Source organism: Lotus japonicus, chromosome 6 (assembly GCF_012489685.1).
Source record: "Lotus japonicus ecotype B-129 chromosome 6, LjGifu_v1.2".
Classification (NCBI taxonomy): domain Eukaryota; kingdom Viridiplantae; phylum Streptophyta; class Magnoliopsida; order Fabales; family Fabaceae; genus Lotus; species Lotus japonicus.
This window is the reverse complement of record NC_080046.1, coordinates 55,772,422-55,792,723: the sequence shown is the minus strand read 5'-3', so window position 1 is coordinate 55,792,723 and position 20,302 is coordinate 55,772,422. Positions and strand designations below refer to the sequence as shown.

Sequence of the window (20,302 nt, the reverse complement as noted above, 5' to 3'; positions counted from 1 at the left end):
TATTATGATCATTGCTGATTTATTGTAACATGTTTAATTAATATCACATTGCATTCCTCTTTCAATATGTGCTTGTTGTCTAGCTATCAGATTGCAATGTACGTTCTAACACAATGATAACTACCACCATATAATACACTGCCGTCTGATCTGGTAATTCTGACTCTTCCACTTGTGACCAGTAAGACATTACCATAAATGGCCGGCGTCACTAACTGAAATGGTCTTCACAACATCCAGCATTTTCCTTAATTAATTACTTCAAAGAAACTCACGGGAGAAGTATAATAACAAGCATTACGTCGACGTCACTCAAACTACCACTCCTCTACTCTTACTAGTTACTATATATAGTAGGACACTTCCATAACTGCTGCATTACTACCACTACTACCACACTCAATCAAGCACAATATGGAACCATTAGTGTACTACTCCCTCCTCTCCCTACTTTCCATCCTCACCCTCACACTAATCCTCCTCCAAAAGAAATCAAGACGCCTCAGAAACCTTCCTCCGGGACCACCCACCATCCCGGTCATCGGCAACCTCCACCACCTCAAGCCGCCAATTCACCGCACCTTCACCGCCCTCTCCCACAAGTATGGCGACATCATGTCCCTCTGGTTCGGCTCCCGCCTCGTCGTAGTCATCTCCTCCCCTTCCCTCGTCCAGGAATGCTTCAACAAAAACGACCTCATCCTCGCCAACCGTCCTCGCTTCCTCACCGGAAAGTACATGTTCTACAACTACACCACCCTCGGCTCCGCCTCCTACGGCGAACACTGGCGCAACCTCCGCCGCATTGCCACTGTCGATGTCCTCTCCAACCACCGCCTCGACTCCTTCCTCGCGATCCGCACAGACGAGGCCAATAGGCTTGTGCAGAAGCTCATCCAAGATACCACTGCCGGCGCCGGCTCTGGCGGTGGTTTCGCGAAGGTGGAGCTGAGGAGGAGGCTGACGGAGATGTCGTTCAACGCCATGATGAGGATGATTTCGGGGAAGAGGTACCGTTATAATATAATATAAAACTATTCATTTGACCCTTACTAAACCACTAAAGTTTTTGAGATAATTGGTTATTCAACAGGTACTACGGGGAGGACATTCACGCGACAGACGTGGAGAAAGCGAGGCAGTTCAGGGAGATTATCTCGGAGATGCTTTCGCTGATGGGGGCGAACAACAAGGGTGATTTCTTGCCACTGTTGCGGTTGTTTGATTTCGATGGGTTGGAGAAGAGGCTGAAGAGGATTGCCAAGAGGGCTGATGCGTTCTTGCAGGGGCTGATTGAGGAGCACCGGAGCGGCGGGAAGCATGGTGGTGGCGGGCATGACTCCATGATTGAGCATCTGTTGAAGCTGCAGGAGTCTCAACCGGAGTATTATTCCGATCTCATGATCAAAGGTCTTATTCAGGTAATTAATTAATTAATTATGATAGATATGGAGATGATTTTGCTTATAAAAAAAATGATAGATATGGGGATGAGACACTCACACAAGTAGGAGAACTATATTATTTTTGGAAAGTGGGTGAATTGATTTCGGTTACACAAGTATTTTTTTAGTAGTATGGGCAATCCAATTTGTGTCTTTTTATTTGGTTTGAAAAAACTCGACTTCAGTCATCAGTTATCACTACGAGACACGGCTTTTGGACTAACAATGACCCTTACATAGACCTCATATTGACATTTCTTCAAGACCACAAATTTCTTTAATTTAAGAAATATTTACATATTATATGCTTCATCCTCTTAGGAGAGTGACTCATCTTTACTAATTTTGTCCTTACGTATGACTTATCTATATTTCACTTTCTTCTTTTTGCATATATTTCTCATTTCTTCTATTAATTTAACTCATTTTCTTTTTAGTAGAGTATGTATCAAAGTATCTATCAATATTTTTCCACTATTTTTAAGGGATTATGTCTCTAACTTACTCGATCATATATTTGTTTTTTGTGATCAAATAAATTAGAGTAAGTTCAATTTTGGTCACCACTATAAATTAAGACATGAGGTATTCAACATCATCAAATTGGACCAATAACAATTAAAATAAGAGGGTTAGAAATTTTATGGTTGATAAACTATTGTCTAATTTTTTTATAAATAATTAATATTTGTCTTTGAGAATCTGCATGGTTAAGACTTTATTAAACTTAGTAGGTCTCATGAAACTAAATACTACTATTTTTTATTTGAAATGATTGGCAGGCAATGCTTCTAGCGGGAACAGATACATCAGCTGTCACCATAGAGTGGACCATGTCTGAATTGTTGAACCATCCACAAGTATTGAAGAAAGCAAAGAATGAATTAGACACACAAATTGGAAAAGACCAATTGGTACAAGAGCAAGATTTGTCAAAACTCCCATACCTTCAAAACATCATATCTGAGACACTTCGATTGCATCCTCCTGCTCCATTACTCTTACCACATTACTCTTCAGAGGATTGCACTGTTGGAGGATACAATATTCCAAAAGACACTATTGTGTTAACCAATGCATTTCTCATTCATAGAGATCCTAAATATTGGAGTGATGCCACAAGTTTTAAGCCTGAAAGGTTTGAAAAAGAAGGGGAAATAAACAAGTTGATTGCATTTGGGCTTGGAAGAAGGGCCTGTCCTGGGCTGAGCTTGGGCCAACGCACAGTGGGCCTCACTGTGGGATTGTTGGTCCAATGCTTTGAGTGGGAACGGGAGACTGAGGAGAAGCTTGAAATGAGGGAGGACAAAGGAATCACCATGCCAAGGCTTGTTCCATTTCAGGCATTGTGTAAAGTACGATAGTGGCAATGGGCCAAACAAACATACGGCCCAAAAGAAAGACAAAGAAACCATCCAAGTTTAGCTGAAGATCAATTAATGAAGAAGTAAAAATAATTAATGGAGATATATTATAGTTATTTCCTATATGGGTGGCACTACTATTATAGGTCCACTATGCTATTTCTAATTCCCTAAAGAATACACCACAGAGTATTCACAGGCCTTAGCCCCTTTCCCATTTGCTAGGTATTATTGTGCAGCAATATATAATGTAAGGAATGTACTATTTGAAAGTAATGAAAACTGAGTATTATCTATTTTGATCTTTTCTTCTTTATTTTCCATTTTCTCGCTAGAGTTTTACATCGGTAGATTTATTGCTACCATAAGACCAATTACTAATGACACCATGAAGTAATTAATTTAATATGTTAGTTATACATACAATTTTCATAGTAAATCAACATTACACTTAGTGACAGTTTGTAACTGACTGCTGCTATAAATTAAAAATCACTGCTAAGTAATATGTTGATTGGATGACCATCACAAACCACATGTACATATATAACCACCCTAATTAATTATCTCGTAGCTACTAGTGAAGATAAAAATAAATTGTCTTGTGCTTTCACTGTCTACTAGCATGACATTACTCTCATCGAATATTGTGAGAGTCATCGATTGGTGAATCACAAGGTATTGCTTTTTATGATCATTGTGTATCACTGTCTCGTTATCAACTTATCATCTTCTAGATTGAAGCCGAACATAGGTCATTGGCACAAGCAAAGCTTGAAGCTCAATGGCTAGTTATTATGCTGCATAATTTAAATAAAATTAAAAAAATATATCACTTTTGAATTTGATCATAATTTCAATTTTTTTTCCATTGGGTCATAGGAAACCCGGATCTGAGTCTGTTTTTCCTTGGTGGATTTAGAGGGCTGAGCTATTCCTTTCTTGTCCAGAGAGGAACAAAGAAAAGAAACAGACTTGTCCAAAAACAAAACAGACCTATCAAAACCCAAGAGAAGAATAGACAAAAAAAACTCAGGAAAGCTAGCCCAGCTCAATCTGCAGCAGTGCACAAAAAATAATATTTCATCTTGTCAAAAAAATAGACAATCTCATAATAACATAACCATAATAACATTTATCAATATGTTTGAATATCTGTTTATTCTGTTGGCACTAGTCGTTAGCACTTACTTTGAGATAAAAAGTTAGTAGAGTTCTTTTTATGATTTGGAATAAATATGCTTTCACATTAAGACTATGTTAATTTATTTTTCAGTTAGGGTTGGGTTGTATTGAACAAAATGTTACTATGTTTGGATGACTTCAACCCACATTCACCTTAACCCACTTTGTGTCCAAAACCGATTTTCACTCAACTCCACTCAATTCTCATTTATACTTTGGATGAAAGTTGGTTGGTACATTGATAGTGTGGATTTGCAGGATATTCCTCAGGTGGGTAGAAAGTTCACATGGGTTCGCCCTAACAGTCAACAAATGAGTAGATTGTACAGGATTTTGATTTCAGAGGAATAGGATCTCGCGTGGCCTGGCAGTATCCTCTTACGGAGATCGATAGTGGATTGGGGCCCTAAGCCGTTTCGAGTCCTTGACTGCTAGTTTAATGATCACATGTTTAAGGATTTCGTTGTGAAAGCATGGCTTGATATTCAGGTAGATGGCTTGGGAGCATTTGTATTGAAAGAGAAGTTGAAAGTTCTAAGGTCCAAACTGAAGAAGTGGAATTGGGAAGTGTTTGGGGACTTAAACAAAAAGAAGAAAGAGTCAATTGACAAACTGAATGAGTTAGAAGTGAAGGATGAGACAACACCATTAAATGTGGACGAATTACTAGTGAGAAGTGAACTTAATGTCGATATCTGGCGAGTCTCTAACTTGATGGAGTCCCTATCTCGGCAAAAATCCAGAATACTATGGCTTAAGGACGACGATACAAACACGAAGTTCTTCGACTCTATGGTGAATTTCAGGAGGAAATCTAACAGGTTAAATGATTTGCTCATTGGGGGGGGGGGGTGTGGCATGAGGAGCCAACTGTGGTAAAGGAAGGGGTAAAGGAATTTTTTGCTTTAAAATTCAGGGGTGAAGTTTGGGATCCGCCCAAATTAGATGGGGTCCCTTTCCATTCCTTGTCAGGTGTTGAATCTAATCTGTTGGAATCTGAATTTTCCATGGAGGAATTAAAGGAGGCAGTTTGGGGGTGTGGGGGAGACAAAAGTCCAGGTCCAGATGGTATAAATTTCAGGTTCATAAAAGAATTTTGGGAGTTATTGAAAGATGATTTTAAAAGGGTTCTTGATGAGTTTCATGGGAATGGTAAGTGGCCTCGCAGAACTAATGCTTCTTTCATTGCCTTGATACCAAAGGTGGATTTGCCACAAGGGTTAAATGACTACCGACCTATATCCCTAGTGAATTGCTTGTACAAGGTTGTGACCAAAGTTTTCTCCAACAGACTTAAGAAGGTTCTGCCATGTTTAATTGATAATTGTTAATCTGCGTTTGTGGGTGGTAGAAACTTGCTTGATGGTGTGCTAATTGCAAATGAGTTAGTCCATGAGGCTAAGAGGAGAAAGCGCCCTACGTTCATATTGAAAGTGGATTATGAAAAAGCGTATGACTCCGTCAGATGGGATTTTTTACTGTATATGCTTCGTCGGATGAATTTTGGGGAAAAATGGATATCATGGATCTGCGGGTGTTTGGAATCAACTTCTGTGTCCGTCTTGGTGAATGGTAGTCCTTCAAGTGAATTCAGAATGGAAAAAGGTCTTCGTCGGGGGATCCTTTAGCGCCTTTTCTATTTCTAATTGTTGCAGAAGGTTTGAATGGGTTAATGAGGCAAGCAGTTTCGATTGGCAGTTTTCCTGGTTTCCAATTCAATTCTGATCCTGCACCTGTAGTTTCTTTGTTGCAGTTTGCTGACGACACTTTATTTTTGGGAGACACATCGATGCAAAATATATTCACAGTTAAGTGTATTCTTCGTTGCTTTGAATTAATTCCAGGTTTGAAGGTTAACTTTCATAAGAGCCGAGTAGCAGGGATCTGTACAGAAAGCAGAAGCTTGAGTAGTTTTGCTTCTATGCTCAATTGCAAAATTATGGAGGCTCCATTCACCTATCTAGGAATGCCCGTTGGTGGTAATCCCCGGCGAATTTCATTTTGGGAGCCAGTGATTTTAAAAATTAAGAAAAGATTATCTCGGTGGAAGCAGAAGTATCTATCTTTTGGGGGGAGAATTTGTTTGATCAGAGCTGTACTTTCATTCATTCCTCTGTATTTTCTTTCTTTCTCTAAGATGCCTCAAAGTGTGGCAGCAAGATGTAACAACATTCTCAGTCGATTCCTTTGGGGAGGTGTGGAGGGTGAAAGCAAGATCGCATGGGTTTGTTGGGATAGGATTTGCAAGCCTAAGAGTTGTGGAGGTCTTGCGATCAAGGACTGGAAATTTTTTAACAAAACTCTTCTTGGCAAGTGGCGTTGGTGGATGTTGAGGGATAAAACTAGTCTATGGAGTCGTGTCTTACAATCAAAATATGGTAATTCAGTACGATCAAATGACTCTAATTGGTGGAAGGATTTACATTCCACATGTTTTGGGGTGGATCAGGGTGCATGGTTTAGTGAGGCTGTTTGCCGAAGGATTGGTGATGGGAATGAAGTTCTGTTCTGGGATGAAGAATGGTTGGGTGGAGGGATTATCCTAAAAAATTGTTTCCCAAGGCTGTATTGTCTCTCAGCTCAGCAAAATGCCTCTGTCAAGTCAATGGGGGAATGGGTTGAGGGGAAGTGGGTTTGGAATTTTATCTGGGTGAGAGGGCTATTAGAAAGAAAGGAGGTAAGAGTTTATGAATTATTAGTGCGTATTTCAGGTTTTGTCCCTTCGTCAACTAATCATGATTCTGGGTGTGGACAAAGGAAGGTGATGGATATTATTCTGTAAGTTCTGCATATGAGTTCATTCAGGATGCATTAGTGGGTTCAGAAAATGATATATTGATGTTTCAGAGTTTATGGTCTTCAAAAGCCCCATCTAACTCTCTAGCCTTTGCGTGGCGAGTTCTCATTAATAAGGTGCAATCAAGGGTAGAACTGGCAAGGCGTAATGCGTTGCCTGCGGGTATGGGAACAATGTGTGCGATGTGCTCTATGAGGGATGAAACAAGTTCTCATCTTTTTCTTACTTGTTCTGTTGCCTGGAAAATATGATTGATGTTATTTGCTTGGCTGGGTGTTTCTTCTGTTTTTCCTTGTGATGTCAGGGATCACTTTATGCCACTCAAATTTTCTATTGGACTTTCAGGCAAAGCTGGTAGGGTGGCTAATTTGTTATGAATCGCTGTAGTGGTGGTTATATGGAACGCGAGGAATAATTTAATTTTTTGTGGGGAGGCTGTGGATCTAGAGCAGGTTGTGAATTTGATTCAACACAAGGTATGGTTATGGCTAAAAGTGAATAATAGACACTTTTCTTACTCATTCTATGAATGGATTGGCAATCCTCGGGTGTGTCTTGCATCTATTTAATGGAGATAATTTTCTGCAATGGATTTGATACTATTAAAAGTGATGTGCTGCTATGAGGGTAGGACTTTTTGGTGCATCCTGGCAGATATGGTTGCTTTATTGGAGTTACACTTCTGGATTGGAAGAAATCCAATGTTATTTAGATGTGAAGCATGGAGGTTGTGAGATTCCTAGAGGCTGTAAAATTAAACTGCTGGTGCTAGCTGATGTGCGTGATTTTACGCTACATTGGTATGGTTATTACTTGTTGGAGGTTCTTGGATTTAACTTGCTGTTAAATGAGGTATGGTAGGCAATTGAAAGATAGTTTTAATGGAGGCTTGTGGGATTTGCCTTGTGAATTTTGTTGGTCTGTTGCTATGCTTGCTGAGGGTATGTTTGTGATGGTGCCTCATGATTGCTGAATTGCTTCAGGTTTTTGGATTGGTTAGAAGAAAAGACTTGGTGGTTAGGCTATCCTTGAAAGAAACATATAATGGATACAAATTGGTGGTTGTATTATTTGTGGACAGCTTGGTTTTATTTACATGGGATTCATTCGTTGGTGAATTAACTTCTGCACGGATTGGCAGCTGGGTTTGGGGTGGGTTATTAGATTCCTTTGTAAACCTCCTTGAAAATATCCTCTTGACTTTTCAAAATTAGTACTTAGCTTCTTTTCCTTTCTAGGTTTTCCCAAGGGGGTTTTATCCTAGTAAGGTTTTAACGAGGCTGGTTTTGTTAAGTCTATTTTCAAGGAGGTATTAGGTGGGTAGTTTCGTCATTATTAATTAGGGCCTTTGTTTTTGTACATATAAGTTTTTAGCTTGTGTCTTTTTCTCTTCTTTTTTCTCCTTGTATTGGGTTGAAGTACCCATTGTACTTCTATTCAATATAATTCTTATTGCCTACCAAAAAAAACTATGAAAGTGCTTTTGGTTAATATTATCCAAACAAAATTAATTTATCAAACTTACTTTTAAAATAAAAGTATCCAAACATAAATCACATTACAATAAACTCACATTGACTCAAACTCTATTTTGCAAACTAAAATCTAAACACACACTAAATCAACTATCTAAACATACATTAGGTGATTGGTTCATGTACACTCATGTAGTATATTTTTTCACACAAAAAGGGGATACATTTCTTATTTTCTTTAAACAATGTCTCTGTTTAAATTTTGAAAATGGGAAAAACCTCCTTCGGGACTTAAGGAGTATCATGACGTTAATATTTTGAACATAATTTTTTTCGTGAGTGATGTTTTGTTTGTGTTGAAAAAAACTATAATAAAACATTAATAAAAGTTTCAGTTGAGAAAGACAAAAAAGTCGTTAATACCATTATGGCATTATCCTATCCTATAGAGTGGTTCATGTGGGGTTAATTAGTTACCCTTAAAGCACTCAACGTGCCTTGCAAGGTGGACTAGTCAGCGTCATCGTCTTCCACTCTTCCTTTGACAATTTGTTGCAAGACTTTTCAGATGGATCCGTTTGGTAAAATGAAAAAATCAGGTAGATAATATAATTAAGAGGACAACAACTAGGAGAGAATATTATTCTCTTATTTGATTAGGGAAAAAACATAAAAAGAGAGGAAATGTTAGAATCATGTAAATATGATGGAAAGAAACAGGAGATTAGAAAGGAAAACTATTATAAGTAACAAATCATCTATCTACATTACCTTTCCTCCATTTATTATATTTCAAGAGTATAAAGTCTTCCTACTTTTCAAACTTCATATATTCAAATGATATAAAAAAAAAATTGTGCATGACAATATAAATGAGTTTTACATAGTCATTATCTCCAGTTTTAGATGTTTTAGATTGGTGTTGCTTTTATAGACACCACCTCCAAAGCCGGCCATCACCAGCTCACCGCGACTCATTAAGGATATTAATTATTAATTTAATTTTTGCGCTACAATATTAAACACACTTAAGAAGGGAATAAAGAGTAATGGCCCAAAAATTTGATAGAAGTGGTCAATGTAAAAAAAAAATGAATACATGAGAAATTATTGTTTTCGTAAGATTTTTTTTCTTTTGTGCTATTACATATAACCTTTTTCTTTTTCGGTAAGTACAAGAGCTATCATGGGATGTTGCCTTCAAAAGGAAAAAAATAAATAAAAAGCTTTCATGCAATGTTGTAGTTGAAATCTATCGCGCGATAAGTTCAATGACAATTTTTGGGTTGTCTAAACCATTTATATGAAAATTTTGACTAAAAAAAAACCATCTATGAAAGTGATTAACCTTATCAAAAGTGGACCAAGCGAATTTAAAATAAATGTGTAAGAAATTTTATAATTTTTTATTTAACATTTATAAATGATCTTATTAATCTACTAGAGTACTGAGAACTTACAAGATTACATAATTTTTATGCCTTGATGGCTTGATTGATTCTAGGGCAGACGTCTACAAATGAGATGATACCATTTTTATATTTTAATTGACTTGACCTTAACAATGAATTCAAAAAAAAAAACCTTAACAATGAACTATCGTGGATGTTTCCAACAAACGCAATAAACACGTCAAGAAAATTCTCAGTCTCTCCTTATTCTCCTTTCACCGGTCATTTAACTATTTTAGACAATGAGGATTGAGGGCTTGAGGCATAACTATTGGCCATAATTTTGTGAGAGGGAAATAGAGTTATAGCATGTTTGAGTAAATAATTTAATGAAGAGTAGTGTTTTGTAGTAGTGATTTGCATTGTTTGGGTGTATATTGAATTTTTTTTTCAGTCGTCAAAGAAAAAAATATTAAAAAAACTTGTTTCTTTCTTTGTGAATTTGTGTAGTAGTTCCCCTGACTCCGTCCACCACGTCCATCTTCCTTTCTCTAGTCATTACCCCCTCTTTACGTCACAACTTGTTGATTGTGAAACACAAACAAACACCTTAACCAAACCAAACTGTGATTGTGTTTGTGTTTGTGCGTGTGTGTCTTGCAAAAAACTCTCCACCTGTAAAGAAGACCAAGACATTTTGCAAAGTCTTCACGCACACACGTCCTCCTTATTACTCTTCTTCCTCTCTTCCTCCTTTGTTTTCTCCACCACCAAACAAAGCAAAACTCTGCATGGCTTTTCCCCTCTTCACCTTGCTCTTCTTCCTTCTGAGCTCAGTTCATGGCCGCTTTGTGGTGGAGAAGAACAGCATCACCGTTCTGTCTCCCCACAAGCTCAGGGCCAAGCGTGATGGCGCCATAGGAAACTTTGGCCTTCCTAACTATGGAGGATACATCATAGGGTCACTTGTTTATCCAGACAAAGACTCTCATGGGTGCCACGAATTTGAGGGTGATAAGCCTTTCAAGTTTCGCTCTAATCGCCCTACGATTGTTCTCATTGATCGTGGAGGTATTTCCAATGTCCAATCCTCTTCCTTCTTTTCAACCGTTGACTTTCTTTATTTATCATCTGCTCTAAATTTCATCTACCCCTACCATGCTAATTTAATGTTAGCTTTCTAATTATGCCACTATGCTGTTTTATTTATTCAATTTACTCTTATATTATAAATATTAACCTCTGCTCTGTTTCCCCCTTTTTATTGCTTTTTGCTGTTTCATAGATCCCCCCGTTTAGATGCAGAAGCTTATTTGACTTTATATTTTAGCATAAGCACTCATGCTGACTTTATATTATAGCATACGCGGTCATGCATGTGTTTCAGAGAGTTTATGTAAATAGTTTATGACATTCTTATAAGTTGTTTTGAGGTTATTTTCGTAAGCTGTTTGGATTAACTTATAAATAAGAGTTTATGCTTACCTATCACATCTTTTCAGCTTATTTCAATAAACGCTTATTTCCATAAGTACTTAATTAAGTTATTTTCTCAAACGCACCTACAGAACACTTATTGGAGCTTATTATCTACTAGAAAAAAGCACCAAATAAACTCTAATAAGTACTATTTGTTCTGCATCTAAATGGGGTCATGGTCCTGCCATTAGGTAGTTATATTAAGCCTAATAGGGCCTGTTATGAGCGGCTGTAGATATGTTGCTTCAATGATATAATAGGTTCATCCATTGATAGATTCTTTTCTCATATTACTTTTCTTATTTTTCTTGAATTTCTTTTATTTTTGTTAATGAAAATATAGGCTACTTCAGCAATTCACTGGTAAAGTACTTTTTTTGACCTTTGATCCTCGTTTTCATAAGAATCTCTAATTAATCTCTAAACTACATCATAATATATTTTTCTTGCTTTTATGATATCCAATCTGTCTCTTGAATGCCAACAACAGAACTAGTCTTAAAGGAAAAAGTTCCTTACATATGATTGATTAAAAAACCAATAATAAAAGCTTCAAGAATGCTTCTGTATTAATTCTTTGAAATCAAGTTTCATAATGCTTACTGGCAATGGTTATTTGCAATTGTAGAGTGTTACTTTGCCTTGAAGGTGTGGCATGCCCAACTAGCGGGAGCTGCAGCAGTTTTAGTGACTGATAGCATAGAGGAGTCCCTAATAACCATGGATTCTCCTGAGGAGAGCCTTGATGCTGACGGCTACATAGAGAAGATTGTGATTCCATCAGCTCTGATAGAGAAGTCCTTTGGTGATGCTTTGAAGGAAGCTTTAAACAACAAAGATGAAGTTTTGCTAAGAATAGACTGGAGAGAGTCAATGCCTCACCCTGATGACAGGGTTGAGTATGAGTTCTGGACTAACAGTAATGACGAATGTGGAGCTCGCTGCGATGAGCAGATGAATTTTGTGAAGAATTTCAAGGGTCATGCTCAGATTCTTGAGAGGGGTGGTTATACCTTATTTACTCCACACTATATTACTTGGTTTTGTCCAAGGCCTTTTGTTCAAAGCAGTCAGTGTAAGTCCCAATGTATAAACAATGGAAGATATTGTGCGCCGGATCCGGAGAAGGATTTTGGAGAGGGATATCAAGGGAAGGATGTGGTGTATGAGAATCTGAGGCAGCTTTGTGTCCATAGAGTTGCGAACGAGAGCAGCCGTTCGTGGGTCTGGTGGGATTATGTGACAGATTTCCATGTCCGGTGTTCTATGAAGGAGAAAAGATACAGCAAAGAATGTGCTGAAACTGTCATGGAATCATTAGGTAAATGCCATTTTTTGATATTTTTGTGCATTGGATTCTGTTGTTTTCTCTTATTTTTAAAACGTTTGATCTTAATATTACAGATCTTCCAATTGAGAAAATTAAGAAATGCATGGGTGACCCTGAAGCAGATGTTGAGAATGAAGTGTTAAAGAATGAGCAACAAGTCCAGGTCAAATATTTAATATTTACTGCTATGCCTTTTTAAAATTAATAAAATCTGTAAACTGACATCAGAAATGAAGCACCAGATCCAGGTGATTAACTGATTTTTGCTTGATTATCAAATATTTCATATTCTGATGTTTCACTTGTGATATTCAGGTTGGGAGAGGATCTCGTGGTGATGTCACTATCTTGCCAACATTGGTTATAAATAATGTCCAATATAGAGGTTAGTTACTTAGAGTCTGTTTAGATAAGGACCAAAGAGCACTTATTGGAGCTTCTCTACTGGAAAAAATGCACAAGATAAGCTCCAATAAGTGCTCTTTGGTCCGCAACCAAATGGACGCTTAAATTTCTATTCAATAGATATTCTGTATGAATGCTCGCAAGTGTAAGAAGGAAAATTAGAGAGAATTTCTGTCCTGAAGATTTTGTTTGTTTTGTATGAAGGAAAATTGGAGAGAACTTCTGTCCTGAAGGCTGTATGTGCAGGATTTAAGGAGAGTACTGAACCTCCAGTTTGTTTAAGTGGAGGTAAGTGTGCTTAGTATTTCATTAAATGAACTGCACCGATGATACATTCTTTGAGTACTTAAAATCTTCTCTAAGAGTGGTATTCTGAACTTTACATACTGGTTTAACAGATATTGAGACTAATGAGTGCCTTGAAAGAAATGGAGGCTGCTGGCAAGACAAAAATGCTAGCATAAGTGCTTGCAAGGTATAGATAAGAAATTTCTAGCGCCACTTTTTCACCCAATTATAATTTCTATGTGGTTGGCTGCAAGCTAAACCATTATCTTTGCCAGGATACTTTCAGGGGAAGAGTTTGTGAGTGCCCTGTCGTGAATGGTGTTCAGTATAGAGGTGATGGTTATGCATCATGTGAAGGTATGCCTTTTCATATTTAACAAGTTTCCTCTTCCTTTTACTTTGGAGTATCAGAGTCTTATATACTCTATCTCATAAAACATGATAGCTATGGAATCCTGAGATTAAGATAACATTTATTTTATTATTGGTAATTCACCCTATATGCAACTTTCAGGTCAAAAGTTTAAGAAAATTCATTTCATATTGTAATATCAGTCCAAATAAAGAAGTTCTGATACTTTATTACAATGTGGATGGAGATTTGTTGCTGAGATGCTTACCCTTTTCCTTATTTGACAGCTTTTGGACCTGCAAGGTGTTCTCTAAACCATGGAGGTTGTTGGTCCGAAACTAGAGATAAATTAGCTTTCTCAGCTTGCTCAGTTCAGTACTACTTATCCAAATCTTCATTTTTTTTTTGGTTGGTAAAGATTTATGGTACCACTTTCCTGAACATGCCTCAAGGCTAACTGGATTATCTTGATTTCCCTTTTTGTATAAAGGAATCAGTGGTAAATGGCTGTAAGTGTCCAGTTGGGTTTCGCGGAGACGGTATTAATAAATGTGAAGGTAACATTTGTTTTCACTGTGGCAATTTCAAAATTTATTTCTCTTTTTCTATGATCAATGTTGGAAAAATATAACTCTATTCAAAACCTCTTTTGTTCTGATCCAGATGTTGATGAATGTAAGGAAAAAAGTGCATGTCAGTGTGATGGCTGCAGCTGCAAGAACACTTGGGGCGGTTACGATTGTAAGTGCAAAGGAGATCTTCTATACATAAAGGACCAAGATACTTGTATTGGTAAGATTTTAAGATCAAACTATGAAAGATTCTTGTTAGTGAGAAATAGTAAATAGCATCGCAGAAAATTAAGATCACAGTACATGATTAGAATTTTGCTTTCGATCTCGCAGAAAGAAGTGGATCGAAATCTGGACGGTTTCTTGCCTTTGTGGTCATAGCAGTTGTTGTGGTGGCTGGTCTAGCTGGCTACATATTCTACAAATACAGGCTCAGGGTAAGCCTATTCATTCTCAACTACAAATTATGAACACACCATTTATGTTAAATTGGTATGTAATTACATTTTTCTTGTTTTTGTAGACTTACATGGACTCAGAGATCATGGCTATCATGTCGCAATACATGCCACTGGACCAGCAAAATAATGTAGTTCATGCTGAAGCTCAGCCTTTACGACAAGGCGAGGTATAAGGTATTCAATTATTCATCTCCTAAACTGCTTCTTTTGAGATTACTTTTCTGGAAAACAATCTTCTTATTTTGCTTCTATCTGCATTCTGCCAACAGAGATAGGTCAAGGGATTCTGTTTCACAGTTAATCCACATGAGAGATGGATTGTAAGCATTGGCTATATGCATTTCAATCCATTTGACAGGGAGGGAGGCTCTAGTACTTTACAGTAGGAAAATTATGTGAACGATTTCATACATACAGAAATTTCTTCAGAAAATAACTCACAGTTTCCAGTTCCACAGTTTGTAAATAGAACTGGTGAGATGTAAATGTAGACTTGAGATAACATTGATACAAAAAGTTGCCGGTGCAAATAATACATCACTCTGTCTCTTCTGTTTGGCCTAAATACAATCTATGAATAAACAATCGAATAATTCACTTACCATTTTACCTAATAGGAAATTCTTGAGGATGATTAATCAATTGTCAAATACATATATGATTCATAGATACAAGATTATTCACTTCCTGTGCTGGCGTGTTAATGAACTAGGTAGGATACCAATTACCATGGCGGATAACAAAGTCACTTTCAAATTACAAGCTGTATATTGTAGCTTCTCAATAGAGGACCGAGTCTCGCGGTAAGGTTGCTGTCATGTCGGTGGAATTAGCCTCTTGCAAAAATGCAATATAAGCACCAAATTTGCCCTTTATATTGTAGCTTCTCATCAACGATGCTTAAGATTTCAAGCATGAGGTCTCTCAAACATACCCGGCCTATTTGCGTGGAAACAAAATTCAAAACATTACACAACACAATAATCTTAAAAGTTGCATTTTGGCCTGTCCGGAAGAGGAAGCTTATTTGAATTTGGCTTAATTGCACTTTTGGTCCCCCATGAATAACAAATGTGCATTTTTGGTCCTAAACGTTTGAAAATAGCAGAATCAGTCCCACACGTTTGTCTCCGTTAGCGTTTTTGGTCCCTCCGTTAAAATTCTAACAGAAGTTACTTATTGCACCCCCATTTTACTATTCTCACCCCTCACTAGGACTAGAAATGCACATTTATCATTCGTGGGGACCAAAAGTGCAATTAAGTTTAAAAAATAAAAAAACCAAGAAACCCATCAACCACTTCTTCTTATTCTTCTTCTCCCAATTCCCATCTCTCCTTATGCTATGTTACCTGTCCATACCCAGGTGTAGGTTCATCATTAACTTCCAATGAGAACCTGTAAGAAAAAATAAGTATAAGTTTGAAAACTAACACTGCGTATCTCACATGTTTGTGCATGATGAGTACTTGCAGGCCCTGGCAATAAAGACTTGCAACCATGTGTGTGAATGGATAAAAGATGTGGAAAATGAAATATTTTTGCTAGGAGCTAGCCCCTTTTCATGGTGATTCCCATGCAAATACTGTAAACATGTACAATAATTTTAATTTAATACAGTGATGCCAACAAGAAGTGGAAGCCATTGTGGATCATTAAAAGGAAATATTTCTCTAATCATTTAAGAACTTGATGGAGAAGAAGAAGTGGTTGGTGGGTTTCTTGGTTTTTTTATTTTTTAGGCTTAATTGCATTTTTGGTCCCCCACGAATGATAATGTGCATTTATAGTCCCAGTGAGGGGTGAGAATAGTAAAATGGGGTGCAATAAGTAACTTCTATTAGAATTTTAACGGAGGGGACCAAAAACGCTAACGGAGACAAACGTGTGGGACTGATTCTGCTATTTTCAAACGTTTAGGACAAAAAATGCACATTTATCATTCGTGGGGGACCAAAAATGCAATTAAGCCTTTGAGTTTATGTTACTTCATAAACATTAAGTGTTTGAAAGAACTTATATAAATAGTTTATGACCTACCTATAAGCTGTTTAGATTAGTTTAATAATGAGAGTGTATATTTATTCATTATCTATTTTCAACTTATTTTAACAAGGTAATTTCTTCTCAAATTGTTTCAAAAAAAATCTTCTCAAATTAGTTTATAATATCCAAATGTGTAAGACCCTCAATTTATTAAATAAATTATTATGAAATAATTATAATATTATTACTATAATAATATATAAATTGCTCGACCATTGCATGTGTGTCTGTTTTCGTGTATTGATTGCTGTCGATTGATTAATTGTCATTAAGATTATGCAAATGATTAAATACATGATGTGTGGAATTTCTTATGAATAATATCATCATTGTTGATGTTGATGTTGACCTTGTTTGTTGGTTAGATATTGAATAACAACATATGATTTATTTCTGTCTTTAGTCAGTTGTCAGTAAAATGACAGAAATGAAGATTTATTAAAATTAGACTTAGGATAATTATTTAATTAATTATAAAAATAAAAAATAAAAATAAAATTGAAATAATCTTATTAATCTCATGATTTTCGAGATTGATGACTAGGAGAGAGAAAAAGTGGGTTAAAAGATTTAATTTGGATTTGTTTTGGGGTTTTTCCATAAATCTAGATCAAATCTTTTAAAAATTGAAAATGAGATATAAAATTGAAATAAAATTCATGATAGGTCTGATATTACTTCAAAATAATTATTTTGATAAAAATAAATAAATTCCATAATATTTTGGGAATTATTTTGATTAAATGATGAAAAGATAAATAGGAAACTAAATCATTGGAATATCTTTGTAACATTCAAAAGTTGGGCTATTAAAATTATGGAAAATAATATGGAAATAAAAATAAATATTTTTGAGGTAGAAAAATAATTATTTTCGAAATTTAGATATTTTAATTTAAATTAATCCATTAAAAGTTGAAGTAGCTTGAAGAATAAGTAAACTGTGAGTTTGAGTTTAAAATTTTTATGGGGCTTCTAGAAGAAGACAAAACCTTAGGAAAACTGAATGTGGTCAGTTATTTGGATGGATAAATTAATATCTTAATCTTTGGATTTTTCTAGAAACTGTTGCTTGAGGTTATCTAAGAAATTCAAAAGAAAAATGGTTAGTAAACGAACCTAGACCTAAGGAGGGGAAAGTGGATTGAAAATTCAAGAAATTCTCCCTATCTTGTTGGTTTGGCCGACTTGTTCAAGGGGCTAGGTATGTGTTAATCTCTTCTATAAATAGGACCTTAGAGTGAATCATGAATAAAAAAAATCCTAGTAGCTGCTTCCCTCACTAAAAAGTTCACTTGAGACTCATCAACCTCAAGTGCCCTACTCTCTCTTTTTGGCCGCAACCTTCCCTCACCCTTGGTAGTTCGTTAGCAACTTTCTCTTTTCTCCAAAGTTCGAGGTTTGTGCGTGTGTTTTGCATGATTTTATTTTCTTGCATGTACTTGAGATGAAGGTGGTGTTATGGCGTTTAGTTGTTTACTTAAATTTGCCATGTTGTTGCATTATTGTTTTATGGCATGCTTAAAGTGTTTTAATGTTGAATATGCCTTGAAGATGTCATATTTAATTTTGAACTTAACGGATAATTGAATCGTTTGGAAAAGATTTGAAAATGTTATCGAAAAACCTCATTTGAGTTCAAGTAAGAACTCGGGTCGTTCTGTCTAGGTAAGGACTTTCAATGAGGCATTGTGCCCGGCCAACTTACCTGGTAACTTCTCGGGCCATTGCTTGGGTGATGATGGGCATTTTGTGTTTCGAAATTTATCACATCTTTGGAAGAAAAAAAAAACCCGAGTTAGTCCCCATATTTGTTGGGTTACTAATGTGATTCTCGGTTGAAAAATTAGGGCGTTACAAAATGACACTCAAAGAGAGAAATGAAAAAAATCAAGAGAACTGATATATCATAAAAGTATGATATATGACAGAAGTGATAGATAGAATAGAGAGAAAAAAGAAGTGATTGTCGAGTTCAAAAAAAAAACGAAGTGATTGTTGAGTGTCCACACTATTTATATATATAAGTATGATTAATATAAATAATACCCTCATCTCTTCTACTATTATGGAGTATGACCTTTATTCCCTCCAACAAATACAATGAAACCGTGCTTATTTTTATTGTACACAACCAACAGATTTGAATAGCGATATAATAGTTCTAACTTCTGGTAAATGATTCCTAATTATCAGCTCTGGTGCTACAAATCAGCAGCAGTCATTTGCATTTGAAGAGGAACCGCGAGAGCGAGGGGGGCGATATGGCTGCCACGGTGAAACAAATGGCGGCGATTGTCTCCATGCTTGGCGTTGTTTCTTTCATTCTGGGGATCGTTGCTGGGCGCAAGAACCTTGTAGGTAGAACACCAATACTTCTTTATGATGGTATTGTGACCTGTATGTGCCCACCTGTTAGTGTTGTATTTGCGTATCTGTCTGTAGCATTTCTTATTGCATTCACAAAGTTTGGGTATATCTCTGTGTTTTACCCTTATAAAGGAAAGTCTGTCCCACATAGTGAAATGTTTAAACACAGCACTTTCACAACATTCTTCCACATTGCCTTTTTTTCCTCTGGAGTAGCTTCATATGTGTTGTTAAGGTCAACATTGATCACCGGAGGCGAACTGGCTCACCTGACAATCAATATACACAATGGTCCCATCTATGAATGCCCTACAGCTAAAATTGATATCCTTGAAGTTGGTGCAGTTTTATCCCTTCTTTCATCTATGCTTTGGTTGGTTGCCCTCATGTTAGCTGGCAATGCTCGAGAAGAATTTTTTGGTAAAGCTACTTTGAAGCCTTATGATAATGCAGTAGTAGTGAATTGTTGCAATGGTAAATTATTTTTGTTAGGTCTGGCTTGATTGGGTCTCATTTTAGTTGGTAGTTGTTTGGTGTTAGATCTGGATTTTTAGTTCTTGGGAATGTTTGTTGGGGTTTTGTAACTGCATTATGCTGGTGGTTTAGTTTTTTTTTTGGGTTACAAAGGAAAATACTGTTTTTTTATAGACAATTGAATATATATATTGAAATGAAGCACAAGGGACGCTTCAACCCAATACAAGAAGAAATAAAAAAGAAAAGATTACAGATGCTTGTGGTTTAGTTTGTCATTTAATCTTTTTATTGAATTCCCCTTTTATTGTCAAAGAAAAATATATAAATTAATGGTTTCCAAGAAGACTAAGAGCATACATACCCTATAACATATACAAATTTAAGGAACACATTTTGAAATCTCTTATCTTCAAATTTGACTTAGTTAACACCTTCCCATCCTTAATAAATAATCTTAAAAATTGCATTTTGGCCCGTATGGAAGATGAAGAATTTTTTATTTAAACTTATCTTACAACATAAACGTTTATACAAAGTGTTCGAGAGAACTTTTATAAATAGCTTATGATCTACCTTACCTATAAGTCAGGTTAGTTTATTAATGAGAGTTTATGTTTATCCATAACCTATTTCCAACTTATTTCAACAAGTTTCTCAAATTAGTTTATAATATCCAACAGATACTCAGAGAAAGAAATGAAATAAGTACTCTATCTGTTTTAAAATGGTCGTTGTTTTAGTTTTTTTTTTGTCAGCAGAGAAAATAAGTATATTAAAGGTGGAGCACTAAGTGTATTCCAAACCAAGAACAAATACAATACCTGTTTCAGAAACAAACTAAAACAAAAACAGCTCCTAGATATAC

The 20,302-nt window shown here is 36.2% G+C and overlaps 3 protein-coding genes across 3 annotated transcripts; all 3 read left to right on the top strand.

Moving 5' to 3' along the window:
• The first annotated feature begins 263 nt into the window (after positions 1–263).
• Positions 264–3,113, top strand: LOC130722939 (isoflavone 3'-hydroxylase-like). The gene is made up of 3 exons (XM_057573829.1): positions 264–1,010; positions 1,094–1,421; positions 2,228–3,113. The coding sequence occupies exons 1-3, from the start codon at positions 415–417 to the stop codon at positions 2,807–2,809; spliced, it is 1,506 nt and encodes a 501-aa protein (XP_057429812.1). The 5' UTR covers positions 264–414; the 3' UTR covers positions 2,810–3,113.
• Positions 3,114–10,184: 7,071 nt separating this feature from the next.
• On the top strand, positions 10,185–15,096 carry LOC130722937 (vacuolar-sorting receptor 6-like). Its single transcript, XM_057573826.1, has 13 exons — positions 10,185–10,728; positions 11,765–12,457; positions 12,541–12,629; positions 12,782–12,851; positions 13,076–13,159; positions 13,270–13,346; positions 13,435–13,516; positions 13,799–13,881; positions 14,002–14,068; positions 14,175–14,303; positions 14,417–14,520; positions 14,607–14,718; positions 14,814–15,096. Exons 1-12 carry the CDS (start codon positions 10,449–10,451, stop codon positions 14,715–14,717), a joined length of 1,869 nt encoding a protein of 622 aa, XP_057429809.1. The 5' UTR covers positions 10,185–10,448; the 3' UTR covers position 14,718; positions 14,814–15,096.
• A 2,532-nt stretch (positions 15,097–17,628) lies between these two features.
• LOC130724139 (uncharacterized) lies at positions 17,629–19,685 on the top strand. The gene is made up of 2 exons (XM_057575312.1): positions 17,629–17,989; positions 18,787–19,685. Exon 2 carries the CDS (start codon positions 18,855–18,857, stop codon positions 19,461–19,463), a length of 609 nt encoding a protein of 202 aa, XP_057431295.1. The 5' UTR covers positions 17,629–17,989; positions 18,787–18,854; the 3' UTR covers positions 19,464–19,685.
• Positions 19,686–20,302: the final 617 nt, after the last annotated feature.